The 23794-nt window shown below is 38.2% G+C and overlaps 1 protein-coding gene across 3 annotated transcripts in view; it reads left to right on the plus strand.

The window, feature by feature from the left end:
* Positions 1 to 23794, plus strand: part of LOC124716900 (thioredoxin, mitochondrial) — a 54762-nt gene that overhangs the window by 4775 nt on the left and 26193 nt on the right. For 2 of the 3 annotated variants that reach the window (XR_007005664.1, XR_007005663.1), the window contains exons 2-4: positions 286 to 565; positions 12909 to 13091; positions 20997 to 21227. Coding sequence is in view for 1 of the 3 variants with exons in the window: in XM_047243459.1 (XP_047099415.1) it covers positions 473 to 565; positions 12909 to 13091; positions 20997 to 21149 (429 nt within the window). In the remaining 2 variants the exon portion in view is untranslated. Of the gene's footprint in view, positions 1 to 285; positions 566 to 12908; positions 13092 to 20996; positions 22453 to 23794 lie in introns of those variants that run through there. The other variant, XM_047243459.1, reaches the window with a different exon arrangement.

A 23794-nucleotide genomic window follows, 5' to 3' on the forward strand; every position in this document is an offset into this window, starting at 1 on the left:
AATTTAGTATTGGAGGACAGTGTGGAGGGTAAAAATCGTAGAGGGAGACCAAGAGATGAATACACTAAACAGATTCAGAAGGATGTAGGTTGCAGTAGGTACTGGGAGATGAAGAAGCTTGCACAGGATAGAGTAGCATCAAACCAGCCTCTGGACTGAAGGCCACAACTACAACATTCACTCAGTTTCCACTGCAGTCCATAAACCACCTTGAGAACACAGACATTTCAGATGATGCACAACTTTTCATTTTTCACAAAATCATAGCTATTTATTCTGTTTCAGGTGTACGATGAATATTTTGTGAGACGTGTCGCCGTCATGGTACTACTTGGTGCCTCATCCTGCTGTAGCATTGCTATGCTTACTATGGCTTATGTGACAAGACTTCGAATGGCGAAGCCACTTCAGCGGTGCTGAACCTGTGTGTCGTGTTTGTGTTTTCCTTCTGACCAACTGAGCAGTTTCTACCATGTTGGCCGTACTGAGACCTACTTGGAGGCCATTGGCACGAGCATTTTCACGTACTCCTGCCGCTGCCAAGGCCCTTATAGTTAAAAATCAGGTGAGAAGATGTGTGTGTCACATGTTATCTAGATAGATCTAGTCAAATTTAATGTTCATTGTAGCAATAATATCCATCACAGAGGAAAAAGTAGGTAGTTAATAGCTGTCAGAAATGGAAACAAGTAGAGCAAGGTTGAAGTGGACATACATATTTAAAAATATTCAGTTCTTGAGCTTTCGGACCATCCTAAAATTTCTTCATTAGCATTAAAAGCAGAAAGCAAAATTTTGGTCAGGAAAAGAATAGTAATTCTAAACCTAAAACCAAGGGACACACAATACAGAGACTGACTAAAGAAATAAAAGTTTAGAAGCCCATTCTAAGCATAATGTATCAGACACAGAAAACATGGATATGGCAGTGCAAGATGATCCTATCTCTTTATAAGCTCATATCTCACTGCCAAGACAAGTCAACGGGAGGAAGAGTTGTTGCTACTAATGAACAACTGGCAGTGACCATTAAGTGTTACCATTTGACCATGATGTATGCCACAGAGATAGGCTAGAATGTGATTTTGGAACCCCCCTCCCGAAATCTTGGTTGTAGTGACAAACCAATCTGTAGGATGTCTCAAGGTCTAGATTTGGTTGTAAGATGATAATTTGGTTGTGAATGTGAATGACAAATAAAAATTGTGATAGCAGATTGACCTGTGGCTTAGCCTAATGTTTACATTCATACCATATTTAACACACTTTTCATCACAGAAACCAAAACTGCAAGATAAATGTAAGAAACCTGTATTAGATAATGGGCAAGTCTCTGACAAGGCATTTTTTTTTTTTTTACATACGTTGTATGTAAACTGTGAAAATTGCAATGGAGTTGTCTGTGTAACTTTTATCCGAAGATGGAATTAAATATTCCTGACTAGACTCAAAGTAGTGCATTACACCATGACACACAGCTACATATTTTAAAAAAAAGAGGAGCCACTAGTATGCAGTGTGATACAACCCTTTGTAACCTGTACATCATACTGATCTCTCACATTTACTCAGCCTCTCTGTGATCAGTGGAAGTCAGCTGATCTCGTACTACTCCGGAATGTTTACACTCTTTGCCAGCCATAACTATGTGACAGTGTCCACTTACATATGGTGCATAGGAAGAATGATTGTTCGAATGCTTCTGTGCATGCAGTAATTATTCTAATCCTATTCTCATGAACCCTGTGCGAGCTATACATAGGTGATTGTAGTATATTCCTAGAGATATTATTTAAAGCCAGTTCTTAAATCTGTGTTAACAGACTTTCTCGGGATAGTTAATGTCTACTCTCTTCCAGTTCAGTTCCTTCAGTACCTCTGTGACACTCTCCCATGTATTAAACAAACCTGTTACAATTCGTGCTCCCCTTTCCTGTATACGTTCAGTATCCACTGTCAGTCTTATTTGATATGGGTCCCACACACTTGAGCAGTATTGTAGTTTGATTGCTCTTCTCCAGAATTCTACCAGTAAACCGAAGTCTACCATCTGCTTTACCCATGACTGAGCCTATGTGATCATCCCATTTCATATCCCTACAGTGTGTTAGACCCAAGTATTTGTATGAGTTAGTCAGTGCCAACAGTGACTCATTGCTATTATAGTTCTTAGGATACTATGTTCTTTCATTTTGTGAAGTGCATAATTTTACATTACTGAACATATAAGCCAAGCTGCCAATCTTTGCATCGCTTTGAAATCTTATCAAGATCTGATCCCATCATCCTATGCTCCCATACCAAGTAAAAGTGTATGGTCAATTCTTTAACTATATGTGTTTTATTTACTAATAAAATTATAGTGTGGAACAACACAAATGTTAGTAAAGTTTAAATATTTTGTTGGGTTCGACATCCTCCCTCAGCTATTTGGGGTAATATTAATATTTAACGTGACTGGCTCTTCCATTTTTTTATGAAGTGATCAGCCATTCACATTAATCAGTACTATTATATTACCTTTCATAATAACATGTATTTAAACATGCAGTTGAACATATGTAGCCTAACACAAATATTTTAAATGTTATTAATAGAATTTTTGAGCAAAAAGCTGTGTGTACTTTTTATAATTGTAAGCATTTTTGTAAAGGATTTGCTGTGTTATTTTGGTATAATGAAGGTAACTTGTTTGTTCGTACTTCCCAGATATACATACATAGCTTAAAATCCCCCCCCCCCTCCTTCGCCCCCTCCCATCGTCTCGTAGCTTCATTACTTAGTTGACTTGGTCATTTATAGAACCACTTCTTTCATCTTTGTTAGCTTTCTAGTGACAATAGTGAATACTGTGGAGCAGTGGCGACCTCTTGACAGCTGTAGACCAGGCCATGTTGGCACTGATGGTGGTTGAGAGGGGTCTTTGTGCAAAGGGTTTAAACAGCGGGATCATGTTGTGACAGTGGGTGCAGCGGGAAACAGTATTGATGATAGGGATCAGGGCTACAATATTGAAAGTGACCTGGTAAAAACAGCCTCTGCAACAAACCATACAAATGTCGAATTGGTGCGAGTTTTTGTGCAGTATGATCAGCCCCAGCTGTGGACAGCTCTGTAAGTGGCTGTGCCAGGTGGCTGCTGGGTTAGACATAGGTTTGGTTCCTATTGATGCTATTTCACTAAGCATGGTCTGCATCTCAATAGGAAAAAATTAATGCACAAAAAACTTCTAGCATAGAAAAGATATGGATCACAGCATAGAAAGAGAGGGCATCACAAGCGCAGATGTCCAAACACACTTTTTAAAAACATATTTCTAGCCAGAATTCGAAACTTTTCAGTGTTATTCTTAAAGAATCAATCTAATAAATTACACAATTAAAAAAATGGAAGTTTTTTTGCAGTTTTACCCTACACCTGTCCTCAAGGATTCTGGTATAGAGAAGGCTATTTATGCATACAGTCTGAGTGTATTTAATTCATTAAATAACAAATTAGAGGTTACTGGCATTTTCTGTGACCTGTCAAAATCCTTTTTGTGAGTCACAGCATTCTCTTAAGTAATTTAGGATATTGTGGTGTCACTGGCAGTGCTGTGAAATGGTTCAAATCTTACCTAACTAACAGGAAACAAAGAGTGCCACTGTGAAATACCTGAGGAGTAAGCAATCAGTCTTTGGAATTAATTACATGTGGTGTTGGGTCCGTTGCTCTTTTTTTTTTTTTGCGTGTGTTAATGACCTCTCATCTGTTACATTGCCAGATGCGAAGTTTGTTTTGTTTTCAGATGGTACAGACATTGGAATAAATAGCAATCAAGTACAGATTTAAAAATGACTACGAATCAAATTTTCACTGAATAAGTAGTTTAAAGTTAATTCACTGTCATTAAACTTTGAAAAGACCCACTACATTCAGTTCAAAACTTGTACGAGATTTCCTTCCACCATGTGTATAGCATATGAAGACATGCATATCGAAGAGGTTGATGGTGTTAAATTTATGGGATTACAACACGATAATAAATTCGGTTAGGAAGGGCATACCGCAGAATTGCTGAAACGCCTAAACAAGTCTCTATTTGCACTTAGAACAATGTCAGATGTAGGAGATATAAATATATAAAAAAACTTCCATAGCTTGCTCACTTTCATTTTACTATGTCATATGGGATCATATTGTGGGATCACTCGTCAAACTGAGCAAAAGCTTGTAGTGTGCAAAAGCATGTAAGCGTTTGTGGTGTAAATTCAAGAATGTCATGTAGAAACCTGTTCAATGAACTTGGTATTCTAACCACTGCTTCTCAGTATATTTATTTCTTAATGAAATTTGTTGAAGTTAATGTGTGTCTATTTCCAACCAATAGCTCAATACTATGAATAAAGACAATCACTTACCTTTGTTCAAAAAGGAGTCCAGTATGCACATTTCCAGTAAATTGCCAGCAACCATTAAAAACTTATTTTCAGATAAAGCACAATTTAAACAGAGTTTAAAAGACATTTTGATAGGCAATTCCTTCTGCTCTATAGATGAATATCTTAACAGGGACTGTTAGACCAGCTTAAGTCAAAGTATCAGGTAAGTTTCAGTTTTGACAGCACTTGATCACAACATTCAAGACCAGGTATTTTGTGTATGCTGAATGTATTAAAAGTACATAACTATGTTTCATTCTGACTATATATTAATTCTGTAAATATTAGCAGTTCCAGTTTACTGTAGTGTATTGACATATTTTGACAAACTCCTGACAAATTATCAGGATAGTGAGTGTTATATTCGGATGTTTTATGTTTTACTTTCTGACTTATTCCACACCCATGAGAATAATCTTATTATTGGGTGTATAGAATGAAAACGGAATCTAATCTCTAAAATTTGTATCCACATGATTGCTTTCAGGATGTCACAGGAGCAGGGCTTAATTTCAGGCAAAAAACACCCAAACAGCATTCTGGTACCTCTCATTGACCTTTTTTTTTAACTCGCTGGAACAAGCCACCGGACATTTAAAATAGTACATGTGCGTTAAATCGCAGCATAACTGTTTCTTGTCACTGCTCTGGTACCAGTCAACATGGCAGTGGGTGACCAATATGATGCATCTGGGTGTTTAGGTTAAATCTCTTGGTTTTATTGTTTTGTTATAAGAAATTATGTTTTAAAAACTGAATATTTTGTAAAAAAAATGATTTCTCATTGTAACTTCTATCATAAGTTTTTTAAAATTGAAACTTGTGGTTTTTGTGGCCGGAGGAGCAGGATGGGGTGGGGTGGGGGGGGGGGGGGGGGGGGAGGGTTGTTTGGTGGAAGAGGTGTGTTCCAGCACCAAAAATTTTAGAAATTAAACTCTACATGGGAGGGAAGCTCAAGTTGGGAGTCACATGACTGAATCTACACTGGTTGGCATGCAGGAGGAGGTCGTTATGTTCCAGATACCTCTTTAGTTTGGGGATCACTTCTGCTTCGCATGTTCTAGACAAGTGTGACCTTTTTCTTCCCCCCCGCCTGCAAGGGATCCGTGGTGCATTACAGTTAAAAGAGGGGCAGACTCAGTGCAAATTCTGTATAGAATAAAACAGGGATTTCATTGGGCCCTGGACAGTTGTTTAATTTTAGCAGTTTCTCAATGTTGCCGACACTAATATCTCTATCATTCACCTTTATAGAGGTGCGAGAAGTAAACTGGAGAAGAACCTCCACAGCTTCCTTTGTAAATGAACACTTGAAAATGGAGTTCAGCATTTCTGTTTTTGCTTTTCTAGCCTCAGTTTCAGTTCCTGTGTCATAAATTAGTTCATGGACACTGATTATGGTACAAGTGACAGTTTTTATATCAGATGAGAGTTTCTCTGGATTTTTTGAGGGAAGCTTATGCTATTGTAGTTGTCGAAATCTTCACGTGCTACCCTCTTTGACAGTCAAACACTTTTCATTCGCACACTCTCTACCTGTTGCCGTATGCTTTGTTTACAATTATTCTTCATTAATTGCTGTTCCTTTAGAAATTTCTTTACAATGACTGTATACCAAAGAAAGTCCTCTCCACCATAAACTTTTCTAGGGGTACATAATTATTCAGTACTTGGTAAACTAAATTTTTTAAAAGTTGAGCCACAGTTCTTCTACATGCTTATTCACAACTTGAATTTTATAGTTAAGCTCTGGCACCTGTACCTCAAAGTTGGCTCAACTTTAAGTTTTTCAGAAAGCCTTGTTTTGTGTGATGCAATGAGATGAAATGAAATGATCTTCACATCCGTATATATGCTTCCACCTAGTGTTAAAACAAGTAATAGACCTCTCCACATTGCACAATTACAGGATGTGATAATGCATATTTAGAATGAGCTATGTGGCGCAGTGGTTAGCACAATGAACTCACATTCAGGACGACGACGGTTCAGACCTGCATCCAGCCATCCTGATTTAGGTTTTCCTTGATTTCCCTAAATTGTTTCAGGCAAATGTTGGAATGGTTCCTTTGAAAAGGCACGCCTGACTTCCTTCCTCATCCTTCCCTAATTCTATGGGTCCGATGACCTCGTTGTTTGGTTCCCTTCCCCGAAATCGATGAACAGTAAGTGCCACAAGTGCATACTTAGAAAGAGAATCTGGTACTTTCTGTCATAGGAAAAAAGAAATTTTTGAAGTCGTAAGGACCTACCATTCAGTAGCTTGACTTTGAAATAAGTTGAGTGGTATTCTAAATGTTGTACAACAACATGGCTGTTTATGACATACAATGGGTCTGGTGTTTGTAGCTGACAGATACAAATCAAGGTAATCATTCATGCGCTGTTATGTTTGTGAGTCTTTCATATGTAAATGGATGCCAATGTTATTGCTTTTACAGATGATATCTTTGATCCTCAAGATAAAACCAGTAACACAGTTCAGATGGCACATATCCATGTTATAGATATGTGTGTTTCTCACCATCTCTTTACTACAACATAAACATAGATCAATTTATGTAATTTCCAGAGTGGAAATTTCGTTCTGGAAACATAACCCAGCCTATGGCTAAATCTTGTCTCCCCAGCATTCTTTCTTCCAGGAGTATTTGTCTTGCAAGTTACACAGGAGAGATTCTGTGAAGTTTGGAAGGTAGGAGATGAGGTACCTGCAGAAGTAAAGCTGTGAGGACAGATCATTGGCCACACTTGGGTAGCTTAGTTGTAGAGCACTTGCCTGTGAATGACAAAGGTCCTGAGTCCGAGTCTCAGAGTTGCACACGTTTTTAACATTCCAGGAAGTTTCATATCAGCACTCACTCTACTGCAGAGTGAAAATTTTATTCCAGAATGATTCATATTTAGTTGGCGTATTCAGTGTGAAATTTGTGCACAGATGGATCTGAATCCTGTGTGTGAATACAATAAGTAACAATATTAAGATAATAATAAAATGCTTAAGTACTTACCATTCACTGTCGTGTGCTCATAGTATGTCATACTTGTGCAGAGGGGTTTCCCTTAGTAGTGAGATGAGGTTTCTTATGGAACAGCGCGCCACACAACGTCTTTGAATAGTATCTTAACAAAGTCTTTTGGAAATCAACAGTGCCACTGCATGGCACCACTTCTCTCCATTATAATTTTGTCTCCACTATTTTTTGTACCTGAAACAGAGAGCTCTGTCAACTGTTGACAAAGAATTCATGTTGCCACTGAGTATTTCTGCCTCACAAAGTGTAGGTGTCTGTAACTTGGGTGAACCAGTTCCTTCTAGTTCCAAACAGTACTTTTCCATACAAACTTTCATGACAGTGTGTTTATGTATCTTCAAAGAGTCTGCTTTTCTTTCTACCATCATTAGAAACAGTAGCTTTGCTCCATTTTGTCTTTCCTTCTTGAAATATTTGCATGCCACACAAATTCGAGTGTCTGGTGACATAAAACACGAGGTGAGCAGGTCACTGAACTTTCTGTTTAACAATCACACTTTTCTGCACACTTCCATATCAAGGTTCACCACAAAATAAAAGTGCTACACAGAGAAAGAGAGCACAAAATGAAAGTGGTTTGCAACTATGCACTGGTCACAAGTGTTGTCTGCAATTGACTGGTAACTGCTATCTGCAGTAGATGAGTGATTTGACAATGGGAATGGTAAATTAGATGCGACTAAGAGTATCCTCTGATTGGTTATTGCTCTGGTAGCAGCCTTTTAAACAGCTAGACATAAATTACTTTGTTATTCTGATCCAGCTATAGATTTGTATCAGTTGATTCAGTCAACATGTGGGAGTTAGAGAGATGCTTTGTGATCACAAATGTGAATACCTGAAGGGCAGACAAGGATCTTTTTGCAAAACGCTATTGAGAAAATTTATAGAACTAGCATTTGCAGCTGACTGCAGCAAGATTGTACTGCCACCAACATACTTTTGTGTAAGGACCACAAAGGTGAGACAAGATAAGAGAATTTAGGGCTCTTGCGGAGGTATATAAACAGCTGTTTTTTCCCATGTTACATTTGCAAGTGGAATGGGGAAGTGAATGGCTTGTAGTGGAAAAGTTCCCCTCCGCCATGCACCATATGGTGGTTTGTGGAGCATGTATGTAAATGTGTGTGCCAATTTTGGTAGAAATTCCTTCAGATGTTACAGAGACTTTCTGATTTGTTACTGTCCTTGAACCCTTTGGACTGGTTGGGGTATATTACTGCCACAATATCTTTGTTCCAGTAATAAGTTATGTATATACAAAATTTGACTGATAATTTTCCAGACATTTCTCAGTTAAGCTTCTAGATAACCCCTTTTCCAACCCCACCTTTATGGGTGGTAGGGGGTTCTTATCCCAACAGGAACCTTCTCATGCATGAGCACAGCAACTCGCCTAAGTTTCATCGTAATTGAAAGAATGGTATAGGCACCCATAGAGGAAAAATGAACAATCAAATTTTCATTTTTATATGTTAGAAGATTCTTCTCATTGACTAATCCCAATGATCATAGTTAACTCGATCAGTTCGTCTGATCTTCAGCAGTCTCATGTAACATCGCATTTCAAAAGCTTCTAGGCCTAATTGTTTCATTCTGTCTTTGCCATTGTCTGCTTTTCATATCCTTACTGAGCTGTTCTTCAAACATATCTTTAATTAATCTTTTTCTGGCCCCAAGGTTCATATTTTTGGATATTAGCAGCTGTTTTCTTTTGTACAAAGCTCTGTAAAGGTGCTTTATTTATAATAATTCTAATTTGAATGATGGAAGGAGCAAAAGTAACTACAAACTTATAGTTGAGGTGTCAAGCAATTGATAAGATTGAAATGGTCGATAAGCTATGAGTCAGAATGTGGTTATTGTGCATTCTGTCATTGTTTAAAAAGAAACTGTATGATACAAAGCACTGCCAGCTATGAGATCGCAGGTTTTTTATCAGTTTTTTAATGATCAGAAGTTGAAACCTGAAATTTATCAACAGTTAAAGGTAGTTTAGTGACAGGAGCAGTGAGTGAAAGAAATGTGCAAAAGTTATACAAAATGTTAGAAATGGATGAACAACACTTGGCCTGGGCTCCTATCACTCATTACAGGTGATTTGAAAAACTAAATAAAGGACAACACCTTGCAAGGCAAACATGTAACCCTAAATGGTTCTCAAATATTCCTCATTCTTTGCTTCTTGGAAATGTGTCTGAACATCTTAGTTACAGCAAAATTTGAGTAGAGTGAGTTTCCCAGTGATTAACCAACAGAACCTAGAGAATTGCTCCAGCACAAAAATTTTTGAAGATGTACCATGCATATACATGTAGATTTTGTTTTCTTGATCAAACTGTTACTGATGAGAAGTGCGCACCTCACACCATGCCAGAGATCTGTCAGCAGTCTCTCAAGTGGCATCATCCATAATAACCCCCCAGAAAAGTGAAAACTCAATCCTAGCTTATAGCAGTTTTCATCTTTTTTGTGAAGCCCAAAGAGTTCCTTGCTGGAAAACATTTTGGAAATGACACTGAACTGAAGAATGCAGTAATCTAGTGACATAATGAACCGGCAGCAGTTGCCCATGACATGAGAGTTGGAAAGCATATGGAAAAATATTGTAAATGCTTAAATAACAGAGGTAAAATGTAGAGAAATAAAGTAAGCTTCAATTTTGTATCATGATTTTTTGTCAGTTTTCTCACACGACATCCTGAAAACCACGGTTCAAAACACTCAGGTGGTTCAGTATTTTTCGATTTTTGAAAAGTATTTGGCTCTGCCTGTACAGTAGCTGTGTTTATTATCAAAATTACGATCATATGTGATATCTAGCATAATTTGTGACTGGATAGAAGATTTCTTGATGGAGAGGATACAACATGGAGAGTTGTGAGCAAAATTAGAAGTGACTTCAGGTGTGCTCCAGGGAAGTGTGTTGCTGACCCTAGCTGTTCACTTTATACCATATTAATGACCTTGTAGACATTTTTAAAAGTGGCCTCAGACTTTTTGCAGAGGATGCAGTTATTAGAGCACTATGTAAAAATGATGCACAAATATTACTTCAGACCTCGACAATATATCAAAGTGGTGCAGAGATTGGTAACTTGCTTTAAATGTTCACAAATGTAGAATTGCAGACGTCACAAAACAAAGAAATGTAGTATCTTATGACTACAATATCAGTGAGTCACAATTGGAACTGTAGGAATCTAAAATGGGGTGATCACATAGCCTTGTTGTAGGTGAAACTAATGGCAGGTGTTGGTTCATTGGTAGCATGCAAGGACACTGTTTACAAAACACTATAAAATATATCGTGGAATATTGCTGAAATATGTGGGACCTTTACCAAATAGGACTAACAAAGGATATTGAATGGTGCAACACAAACAATCAGATTTTTTTTAATCTGTGGTAGAGACCAACAGAGATGTAGGATAACCAGAACTGGCTGAGAGGCCCAAACTAGCCAGTAAAAATCTACTTACAAAGTTTGAAGAACCAGCTTTAACAGAGGAATCTAGGCATGACAGTGTTCCAAGTGCTGCAGTGCAGGCTGTATACATTGCAGGATGCTGAAATGTGGTGGGCATGTTCATTAATAGATGTGATTGTGAAGTATGCTGAAGAAAATGATAGTTCCATTTTCTGCCACCAGGTGAAAATATGGCAATGTAAGCAGTCAGAATGTTGGGTGGTTGTAGAAAAAGAGGAGAAATGATCAAACACTTGATAATGGTGGTTCTTGCATGTTTATTAGGATACAGTCACAAATTAGAACACGTGTTCAGTATGGTCTCCCAACTCAGCAACCCACTCCGCCCGTAATGCAGCATGTTCAGTAGCTGCTCAAAACATACCCAGTGTTTTCAGAGCAATATGTCTTCGTATGCTGTCCTTCAGATCGGGACGAGTCCGGTTACGTCCATGATAGACATGATCTTTCAGATATCCCCCAACTGGAAGTCAAGTGGATTTGGATCAGGGGATCTGGAGGCCACACAGTTTGAAATTGCCAAGATACGATTGATTCGTTACTGAAGGTTTTGTAAAGCTAATAGTTCACCCGGCAAGTGAGACATGGTGCTGCCCCATCCAAAAATAGTGGTGTAACACAGTTGTATTCTTGCAAAGCTAAAATGACCTGTAGCAAAGCTAGAATGACATGTTGCACAATGAGGTTCTCATAATGTGTAGATGTCAGTGTTCACCTAATAGCCCCAAGAAAACTCTTCTAATAAAAATGGATCGAGAGTAAAGGAGCTTGTGAAACCACACTGCACAGTCACATAAGCTGAGTACAGTGGATGCTCCTGCACACGTGGTGGAGTATAATCCCTTATGTATAAGTTTTGTGCATTCACAACACCAGACAGAGTAAAATGTGCCTTGCCCATCCAAAGAATGTGCTCTGGCCACACAGCATCCATTTCCGTGCATGCGGGCAAAGTCACGGCATTGTAGCCTGTCTTAGGGCTTCGTTTGGTGTACATTCTGTATCTTGTAGAGATACCAGTGTAAAAATCACCACAAAACTTTTTGATTGGTTGACCACCGGAGAGACAATTCCCGTGACACAGCTGGAGCACTGGCTGCAAAATCTGAAGTATGCGCTCAGTAGTTGGCCATAGCCGCAGCAACTTCATCAGAAACTGCCACGGGAATGGGCTGGCTTCCTCTCCCTGCTGCACCAAATAATTCACCTGTTGCTCCAGATCTCCTGATAATATTGTGTAGCCCATTTATTGACACAGGGCCTCTTCACAGCTGTTTACGTCAGTGATATTCCTGCAATACATAGCTGCTATTGCTGTCATTCTGATAAAACAACTTGACCGGCAGTGCACTGTTGTGCTGCTCAATAGCCATCGTGTTTCGTACGGAAAATGTCAAACTTCTTAACCCTCTACATCAACAGTCACTTCAGAAAAGACATCAACACAAGCCGAGAGACAGAAAGTGTACTGACATCAAACCTGGAAACATTTAACATTCTGACTGTTTAAAGTGATGGTAGAAAGTGAAACCAATAATTTTTTCAGGATACTGTGCAAGCAAACTGATTAATGAACACACCTGTGATGTTCCAGTATTCTGTGATGTCTTTACCTTCCAATACAGCGCTCGGAACACCGTTGGTTTAATTATAACCACCCAGTACTATGACCCATTGGGATCAAGAAGACAAGACAGGACTAGATTAATTACAGTACGTTCAGAGGCCGATAACCGATCATCCTTTGTGTGCTCCTTGAGAGAATAAATAGGGAAGTAGCCCGAATAAATTTTTCACTTATTGTTTACATGGCTTGATGGAGACATTTCCCCAGCCAACTACCAATTTTGAATTAGTTGTCTTAGTGAAAAGTTTAAATGTACACTTGTTCATTCATGATCAGATTGTAACAAAAGTGAAATGCTTTAGCTTCATTCCACTGTTTTCATTTGGTTATTTCAGGAAGAATTCCTAAACAAAGTGATGCACAGTGACCTGCCAGTCATTGTAAACTTTCACGCAGAATGGTGTGAGCCGTGCAAGATACTCTCACCACGCCTCAAGGAACTGGTTGAACCCCTCGAGGACATAGTGCTTGCAGTTGTTGATGTCGAAAACAATGTAGATCTTGTGCACACTTTTGAGGTAAGCACCTCGTCCGGTGAGATTTTGTGGATTCACATATCACTATTCCCACAAACTTCTTGATTCATCAATTATAGTGAAATACAGAGTTATTACAAATTATTGAATGAGTGATTACAAATCATTCAATAATTTCATAAAGCTGTATATGTTAGCTATAAGGTATTAACCTCAGTACCACAACATGCTCAGTAATGTAAGTGTAGTCATATGCAGTATCAAACAAAATTTGTGACTGGATTGAGGATTTCTTGGTGGGGGGACTTAGCATTTCATCTCATATGGGGAGTCAACATATATATAATTAATTTCTGGTGTGCTTCAGGAAAGTGTGTTGACCTTTTACTGTTTAAATTGTATATTAATGAGCTAACTGACAATATTAATAGCAACCTCAAACTTTTTACAGATGATGCAGTTAACTGTAATGAAGTACTATCTGAGAAAAACTGTAGTGCGTAGAATTTTTGTTGTGGATGTCGGTATTCCAGTTGCTGTGGGTTTATTTATCGATTGTCATTTTTAATTTGCAGGTCACTGTTGCTATTTTTGTTTTAGGAATTGTTATTTTGTCGTTTGGAGATAGTGAGTGGAGTTGTGGACACTAGGAAATGGAGTGCCAATGGAAACATTGAAACATTTTCAACGTATTGTTCCGTTTGAGTTCGGTGGAGGGGTGACAGCAGCGGAGCAGCCTGAAACACCTAGTCCTTCTCAACCCAGTGATCCCGGACATTGACCTCCTCCTCTTTGGTGGCACCATCCACTCATCTGGCCACATTCAACCTACCAATATTTTGATAGCTGCCATCACCTCCACACCAAGAAGCCCCTCCCATACAGCTAGTGATGGTAGTGACAAGAACTCACAAAGGCTTTCACAGACATGCACTCATCCAGACCTACTCCACAGACAGATCTCCTCTATCATATCCCCCCAAACATTGCAGTCCTCTCACAACCCCCATGAATAAGCTATTAAGGAGTGTCCCCTTCATCACCAAGTACGATCCCAGACTGGAACAACTGAACCACACCCATTGCCAGGGCTTTGATTACCTATCATCATGCCCTGAAATGAGGGATATCCTACCCGGGATACTTCCAACCTCTCCTGGAGTGGTGTCCCGTCACCCACCCAATCTCCATATCCTCTTAGTCCATCCTTATGCCACTCTAAATCCCACCCCCTTGCTAGAAGGATCATATCCCTTTGGAAGACCCACGCACAAAACCTGCCCAATCCACCCACCTAGCACTTCCTATTCCAGTCCTATCACAGGTTTATACTACACCATCAGAGGCTGGGCCACCTGTAAAGCAGCCATGTCATTTATCAGGTCAGCTTCAGTCATTGCACAGCTTTTCATATTGGTGTGATTATCAACCAGCTGTCCACCAGGATGAATGGCTACTACCAAACTGGCCAAGAGCAAAGTAGACCATCCTGTGGCACAACAAGCAGCTGAATATAACACACTTGATTTCAATGGCTGCTTCACTACCTGAGCCATCTGGATCCTTCCCTCCACCACCATCTTTTCTGAACTGTGTAAATGGTAGCTATCCTTATGACACATTCTCTGCTCCAGAAATGATCCTGGTCTCGGCCTATGACAACCTAATGTCCCACACTCTCCTCCCACCAGCAGTTCTGCCCCCAATATCCTATCACCCTCTCCCAATCCATGTCCCCTCACTCTTGTTGTACACTGCTCTCTTCCAATGTACCCACCAGTCTTTTCCCCTCTGCTCATCTCCTTTCCAACTCCTCATTCGCCCCTCCCCCCACAGCGTCCTGACGCTGTGCATGGCATAGTAGAGAATATTTCATGCATGCTCGACCAGACACCACTCTTAACTCCCTCCATCCATACACTGCTACCCCATCACTCACCCTTCCTGGCCTCACTCTGGATTGCTGCTTTCAAAACGCACCAGTTTGTGTGGTCGGAGCAGCTGGGAATAGTGGTCATGTTTGCGTGAGGTGTGTGAGCTTGCTTTTTATTTTTATTTATTTGTGTGTGTGTGTTGTTCTCCTTTCTTTTCTGAAGAAGGCTTTAGCCAAAAGCTCAGTGTGTAACAGTCTGTTTGTTGTGCCTGCCCACAACTCTATATGTTATCTTTATTGTGAGTAGCAATCTGTCTTTTTACATGATTATTGATTACACTATCTGCTAAGATACTAACAAATGTGTTGATAATGTACGAATGTTTCATATGTAACAGTAATCAGAAATCTTTTAATCTTCAGAGGCAATTTTTTGAGTTTTCTTGAAAATAGAGTTATGCTGCTGTAGGAAACTGATGTGGGTATTCTGATCTCCAAATCTTATTAAGCACAAAGAAAATTGGAGAGAGCCACTCTGTAGTGCCCTTTTTAAGATTGAAACATTAATATTACAAGTGTAATATTAACATAAATAATAATACTAAAGTTTGTCTTTTCTCTGTTTTTAAACATTTTTTTTATTAGTGACAGTGATGGTGAATGATTGTTGCAGTTGTGGAGGGCCATTTTTAGGATTTGTAGATTCTTAATCTGAATCTATGATGTGTGCCCTACTGGGGAAAACGTGACAACAAACACACAAAGTAGCATTTTAGAGCAAGTTTTGAATTAAAATCCAGTAATGCTGCATATGAGGTTTATCGTTTAACCCTTTCAGGCCTGAATTTTTTCTGGACGAAGAAAAATTTTTATTTGTGTGATAGTGCTCATAGGTGATTTTTTAATGATTTTAGATGCAAGATTTATACAAAAATATATGTACTCATTTTCAAATATGCTTTGTACATTTGATTTCATTTTATAGACTAAAGTAACTAGTTATGAAATATTTTCTATTGTAATAAATAGTAAAATGATCATTCAACAATTATTAAGCAAAATAACAATAACAATATTCAATTATGCAGTGAACTATATATATGTATTCTGGTGGTCATGAGTTGCTGTGCTGTGCTACATTGACTAGCTGATATTTTCATTGTGATGCCCAACAGTTGGCAGCACTTCCACATGATGAAAATGTTGAACATTCTCAAATGTATAACTCGTGTTTCCATTGGGAAAAATACTTCTGTTAGAATTAAAAGACACAGTAAAAGTTAATGTACAGAATTGCAGCCAGAGGGTCTGAAAGGGTCAATTGTGTAATGATGTTTGGTTTAATGAGTTCATGACATTAAAAAATTGAAATCATTAGAGCATTCAACACAATTTATTAGCATTGCTGTGAACAACTATATTTTTTAAAAAGAATAAAAAATGTATATCTGCATTTTAATTTTAATAGTAAAGTATTGTAATTATAAGCAAACATTTTCTTAGGCTAATGCAAGATAAGGAACAATATGCATCAGCAAAACAAATTTTACCGTATTCAATTCAAACACAATAGCCTACTTTCTGAAATAATCTGCCTTAAAATGAAAGTTTTAAATAATTTTATTGTTTAATTTATTTTCACCTACGCTTCTTGTAAAGTATCACTTTCAGCACTGATCAAACTGAAATTGTTGAGCCTGTCTTGTTAACTCTTAGGTTTGGAGCTTCTTTTTGACTAACTTTTTGAAGGTAACCTTTCTCCACTGCCATTTGTGATCATGAGTAAGCAGTTTTGATGTTAGGAAAACACCTTTGACATTTTATGGGTACCAATTTGGATACTATGGGGTGTGGAAAAAAATCACTTTCGCAAAACTTAACTCGTTCTGAACTGCCAAAATTCCATTTTGCCAACTTATGTCCGTGTGTTTGATTGGGAATTTGATGTGAAAGAGTGTGGGTTTTAAGAGGTGAATGTTGACTTAATTTTTATCAGCTGTCTACAGAAATTGCAGGAGAATAAGCCCATAAGAAATAATCTTCTTTACGTCCTTCACAGTTATCACGACACGATTAAACATGATGAGTAATGCTGTGGATGCATATTGAAATTACTTTCATACTTTGTCATTGTTATTGTACACAGTCATTTGAAATTTGCCTGTTGAGTCTTTATGAAATTTATGTTCATTGTTTCCTCGTTCGACCTGTGTGTGCCCTTCGTTTCTCATTGCCAGTCAGGATTTTCTTGTTTAGTCTTTCAGCCTTTATTGTATTGGCATCCTGTTCCGTCTCTCTCTGTATTCAGTTATATTTCCTCATTAATAATGTGTCCATTCAACACATTTGAAACATCTTCATTCTTTATTAAATTTCTTCTTGTGCTCTCTTTACTCCTCTAAAAATTCTTATCTCAGCTGCTTGTATTTTTGTGACACATTTCTTTTCATTTATCCAACTAGCCCTCCCATACAGTGGTAATAGTATCAGTATAATTTTTTAGAATTTAATTTTTGTATCCTTTTGGATTTTGGCCATATTTTTATGAGTGAAGGACTAGACCAATTCAGTAGTGAGAGACTGTATTACCAGTCAGTGTATTGAATGTACACACATTTTGAACAGTTTTCACTTGCAGATAATATACAGGATGAGTCCGGAGGAACTATAGAGTATGTGCTTTGAAGGGTGATTCTGAACAAAAAGCTTCAAATTAAAATATGCCCTTTTCTTAACCGTATTCGAATACAGCTGTTTGAAAATCACAGGTGTCAGTCACATGCCCTTCACCAGCATTCACATGCTAAGATAACTGAGCTGACATTAGGCGACATAGTGTTGTCTTAACTGACCATTTCAATGTGCGCTTTACCTGTGCTTGATGGGTTGATGAGTCCTGCAAGTGTGCATGTTGTTTACTTCACATCCTGGTACTACAGTCATTGCACCAATGTTCTGCAGTGTTGTTATACGTACGGTCGAAAAAGTACAGACCAGTTTAGTGAAATGCCGCAGGTCTTCACATATGCAGAGTATGATGACAGTGATCTTTGTCTGTGGTCGTTGCAGTGGGAATTCAAAAGCTGCTGTTCAAGAATACAAACAACGATTTCCTAGCAATCGATTCCAAATAGCAGGATATCTGGCTGGATGTTTGACAGAATTCATGAACGTTCTAGTATGCTTCCCAGTGTATGTGGTGTATCAGAACATTCCATCCGACACGATATTAGTGAAGTTGAGAACGTTCTTGAAATGGTATAACACAGCCCAACTACCAGCTTTAGAAGAACTGCTGCACAGCTCGGTATCCCACAAACTCGAGTAATGCATACAGCACACGATTACGGTCCGCATCCGTATCGTCAGCAGAATGTGCAACATCTGCACGTAAGAGATAATGCCAAACGAAAGGAATTCTGTCAACAGATCATTGCCAATGAACGCTGTATTCCACATATTCTGTTCACTGGCAAGTCAACATTTACCTGCAATAGCATCAATAATGCATACAACTCTTGCGTGGGCAGATAAAAATACGTACGCTACTGTGGAAACAAATCTTCAGCGACATTTCTCAGTGATTGTGTGGTGCAGTATTAGTGATGATCAACTCGTCATTCCAGCTAGTTTGGATAACTGTCTTAATGAAGTACAGTATCTCCATTTCCTTCAAAATATGTTACCAGAAACTTGAGGACACACAATGTCATACACACTTTTAGCATGACAAGGGTCCTGCACATTCTGTACAGCCAGTGATGCAGTACATCACTGTCAAGTATCCTGGGTATTACTCTTTGTGAGGTTGGCTTTAGAGCGAAGTCTATAATCACAGAGTGGACACACAGGAGGAACTTCTCCCTTGTGTTTTACACGTGTGTGCTCAAGTAAAGGACTATATGAACGAACTCAGATCAGCAACGCAGTAGCTGTCTACTAGAGCTGGAAAATGCATTGATTGCACTTTATGGTGGACTTTTGAAACATCTTTTTTGGGGATATGCACACAATTAAACTAAACATTAGATCCCAATGTTTCATTTTCTATCATCTGCATTTGTCCTGTCCCCATTGTTTCCATTAGTTTCCTTGGAAACTGTTAAGAATATGATGTCTCTTTTTTTTTCTCGAAATCACCAGTACTATCACCCTTCGTAACGTGTCCTGGGGTATAGTTACAGCATCCATGAGGACTCTGCAAATAACATTTCATAAAGAGATTGTGATTAAATTGTACAGGACTTTGTATTCCATTAGTTTTGTTTGGCCTCGGACAAGATTGCACCAAAATACATTCCATTGTACATCAACAGCTATCCTCACCAGTATTTGCTGAAATGATGTATTGTGTGTGGTTTGCTGCCAAACTGTGTGATGAGAGAGAACCTTTTACGAAAGCAAACCAGTTTGTTTTTTTGATAAAAACTTTCAAACAACCTTGTTGGTGTGGAAAGGCAATTTTAGTAACGAGTGTAAGATGCTGATAAAATTACTTCTTCTCCTGTTTTGTGATGAATATCACTCAAACGTATGTGAATCATTGCCTGTAAAATAAAAAAGTATCTAATTTTAAGTACGAAGTTTCCGTGTACGCATTACAATCACTTCTGAGAAATCTATTTGCAGTTTCACATTTTCCTTTACCTTTCCTTTTCATAGCCTGTAATGAAAATGTTGATAAGTACTTATTTTGGTTCATTTGCAGTGTAAGTAATGCAAAAATTGAAAGTAAAAAAAAGTTTCCACATAACAACTCAGTCCCAATGCCCCTTGAATTTCCGTTCCATAACATTTCCACTGCGCTGACAGCTGCCTGAAAACTACACCAACATAAAAGGCTCATGCTTTACCCAGCATGTGATTTTCTTCTATACACTTTGCCCTCTGGAGCTCCTACTCCTGTAACTTTCATTCCTGGCTGAGCCCTGCATATACTATAATTTGGATGAAGTCCGTGATGACATGTAGGCAAATTCCTTGCTAGTTATAATACAAAAGCACAATACTAGTAACTATGTCATGGGGAATGTTATAGTTCATAATTTGATTCCAAAAAAAGGAAGGAAAGTTAAATGTAACAAACACAAAAACCGAGCGAGGAGGCGCAGTGGTTAGACACTGGGCTCGCATTCGGGAGGACGACAGTTCAATCCCGCGTCTGGCCATCCTGATTTAGGTTTTCCGTGATTACCCTAAATCGTTCCAGGCAAATGCCGGGATGGTTCCTTTCAAAGGGCACGGCTGACTTCCTTCCCCGTCCTTCCCTAATCCGATGAGACCGATGACCTCGCTGTCTGGTCTCCTTCCCCAAACAACCCCAACCCCCAAACAGAAAAATATTTCATAGTGCAGTAAATTGTTAAGTTGATGCATGTCATAGCTAACGATTCTGTGTGTTCCTGGGACACTTTAGTTTTGGCAGGGAAGCTATTCTGCAGTTTTGTTGCAGCATAATTTATTAAAACAAAGACTTGGCAGTATGATAAAGTGCAGTACAAACCTAAAAATTGCATTTGCAATTCTTCGTTACCCTGTAGCAATAAAAGTTATATATGAGCTGTGACACTGAAAACAGGCAAAATGCCCTTGGGTGATCTACTCAAGGGCTTAATAGAAGTAAATACTAGAAATCAAATGCAAATATTTTAGATACCTAGGAAAGATGTGTACAAAATGCATGGTACTTTTGAACAAGATCTGTTTATAGTACCATTCAAAATCTGAAGAGCACTAAACAGACAAACTGTATGCCACACCGTAGCAATCTGACTTTAGGAGTCAATGTATATTCGCGGAAAAAAATTTGTTCTGTGCATCCGAATGCTCACTTTGTGTGTATTGCAACTCTATTGGGTGCTCTTTGGTCTTATACATAGTGCTAACAGTTAGCCTTTCAAAAAGGACAGGACACACCTTTCCCCTCGCTTTCCCAGTGTAGGGCATTTGCACTGCATTTGATGTGTATCATTCTTTTGTCTGTCTTGTCATTTTCACCAGTTACTGTGTAATTTACCAGTTTGATGGTTCAATTTTTGTGGTGGTTGTAATCACTGTAAACTTGATCATTCCAGGTGAAGGCTGTACCAGCAGTAATTGCCATCAGAAATGGAATAGTGGTGGACAAATTTATCGGACTAGTAGACGGTGAGATGATAGACAAGCTGATTGCTGAATTATCCCGAGGAGCCAAGCCTGAATCTGACGGTAGTGACAGCAAGCAGTGATCAGCTGTGATATGCAGTGCCGAGGGTACTTTCAAGTTTGGACGCCATGCTTCTCGGAATCATATAACATGGCTTCTTGTAAGCATTACTCAGATCTGTAGTGTATTTGACAATGGTGGCATATTTAATGCCATAATTGTTTGCATACCAGAAAATGTTCGTGTGGGCATATTTGTTAGCATATAGTTTCACTTTATGGTGCAGTGTCTTTTTCTTGTGTGTAGAATGTTTGACCAGTCCTATTTCTTAAATAATGAAATAATGATTAGTCAGTGTGTACTTCAAGATACAGGGAACTGATTATAAACAATTTACTCCTCTCTGATATTGTGTGTGTTTTCTAAAACTAGTAGCTGTAGCCATAGTCACAGTAATACCAGTAGATACTAATTTTGTGAGGTCCTGCTTACAATAGATTTACAGAGATTTGCATGGGTATAAGTAACACTGACCCCAAGTAGTAATTATCGGAGAAACTTCTGCATTTGTTGTTTCACAACATAGAGCAAGCAGATGTATGATGCAGCATCTTCAGAAGAGTGCTTACAAACAGAAGGAAAAGTATAAATCTTTGAACTTTTGAAACTAATGCTTCTTATAGAGTTGTGGAGGCAAATGGAAAAGAAGAAAAGACTGTTATACAATACACACATCTCCTATGGTCAGTAAAGGCACAAGAGAAAGACAATAAACATTGCTCACCTGTTTTGTTGCCTTACTTTGGGCTACAAAAAACAACCAGTTTCTCTATCCACAGAAAGTCATGTATTGCATTATAAGTACCCAGATTCCCTATAGTTGTGGTATATCATTATTCTTACTTTCACTCAAAGATTTATATTAGAACTTGTGTTGCGAAAACTTTATGCACTCTATAGGAAGGGCGATGGCACTGGTAATGTGTAGGACTGGTCTTGTGTGAGTGGAACATGTTGAAATAAGAGACTGCTTATGCTGTGACGAGTGCCAAAGGTATTATGTTGTGCATAAAGGAAGCAAACCAAATGCGTGGAGCTACAGTGACTGCACAGGTTCATAGAAACATTGTACACCTCAGAAATTTGCTCTTGTGTTTTCTGTGAGTGAGCTTCTCCATTTCCTCACTTGAATACTCTTTCCAGATGTACTTAAGTGTTCTCTCCCCCCCCCTTTTCTTTTTCTCTTATCACTCCTGTGTGAGAGAGAAGTAGCAACATTCACACTGCTTATAAATTAATCATCTTTTGTGTCTCATTTTCACCTTCCAAAGTGAGCTCAGATATCTCTTTTTGTAATTTCTGCTTTCTCTGTGGTTTTTTTTTTTTTTTTTTTTTTTTTTTTTTTTTTTTTTTTTTTTTTTTTTTTTTTTCCCCCAGCCCATGCCAGATCGTTATGTATATATTGTTATTCGATACTAGTCTTTTGACCCCAAAAATGTTGTACCTGCCATGCTGCAGGTATCATTGCTGGGGAATTTCCATTGTCACTACGTAAATTGTATTGATATTTATGAATAACAGTAGTGCAGCTATTTACAGTTGCTTCTCAGTGCAGCTACCACTGTTATTTCAACACTGCTGTGTTGCTTTTCAACACAGAGCAGGTTAAACACAAAAGACTGATGTACCTCCAGCCATATTATTTACTGACAAGTACACATTTTTCTGCACAATGCAGAAATTCAAAAGAAAGAAGAGAGAGTTGTGTTGAGTAATAATAGCGCTAGATAGAAAAAAAATAGAGAAGACGATGGGAGCAGTTTGTGGTCTCAATGATGTGCTCCCAGCAACTTTGAAATGGCATCGTAACTTTTTCAGACAATTGTAGAGGATGTAATTCGTACAAATATTACAGATTATTTTATTAAATTTCTACAAGCATTGGTATTTTTTTTTTTTTTAATGAAGAAATCCACAGAACTTCAATGGAAGTAAGCCTTTCTGTAGGAATACTTTGGTTAACATGTAACTAGCCAACCTATTTCACACAGGTTATTGGCTCCAGTACTTTTTTTACACACGTGATTGTTTGTTGAGCCTCATTTCCATTCTCTTTCTTCTATTATTGAAAGGTCCCGTAATATTTGCAGTAGACATCCTACTGGTAACATTAAAATTATACAATTGAGTGCTGGGCTAGACAACATAATTTCCATTCCAGTAGTAACAGCATTGTTAGTGAGAAATCTTCCAGACAAATAAAACTTTATTGATGTTCCTGTAAAATATTTGTTAATCTTAGGGCAGCTTGAAGCTATGAACAAACTCATTGTAGTGTTACGACAAGTTCAAGTTGCATAATTGGCCTGTTTGCAAAGTTCAGTGGTTTTTCTTAAATGTATAATTTCTTAAAATGATCATAACCATTTTCATCAGCATTTTGATAATGATGACAGTTAAAGAGGAAGTACATGCCACTCTCTACTTCTCACACTTGATGTTCCCGTGTTCTAAATAGATACATCTGTATGAAAGTTCTTTGACAGGAACTCAAATCTCAGTTTTTGCCAGACTGCTAAAATGTAATTTAGTGAGTAACGTCTTTCTTATTCATTACACTATTGTAATGTGATTAGCATTGTGTTTATATATAACAACCATCATTTGAAATTACATAAAACTAAAAATCTTGGTTACCAGAAAGTGCTTAATGAACATTGTGATGTA

The sequence above is a fragment of the Schistocerca piceifrons genome, chromosome 9, assembly GCF_021461385.2.
Source record: "Schistocerca piceifrons isolate TAMUIC-IGC-003096 chromosome 9, iqSchPice1.1, whole genome shotgun sequence".
Taxonomy (NCBI): domain Eukaryota; kingdom Metazoa; phylum Arthropoda; class Insecta; order Orthoptera; family Acrididae; genus Schistocerca; species Schistocerca piceifrons.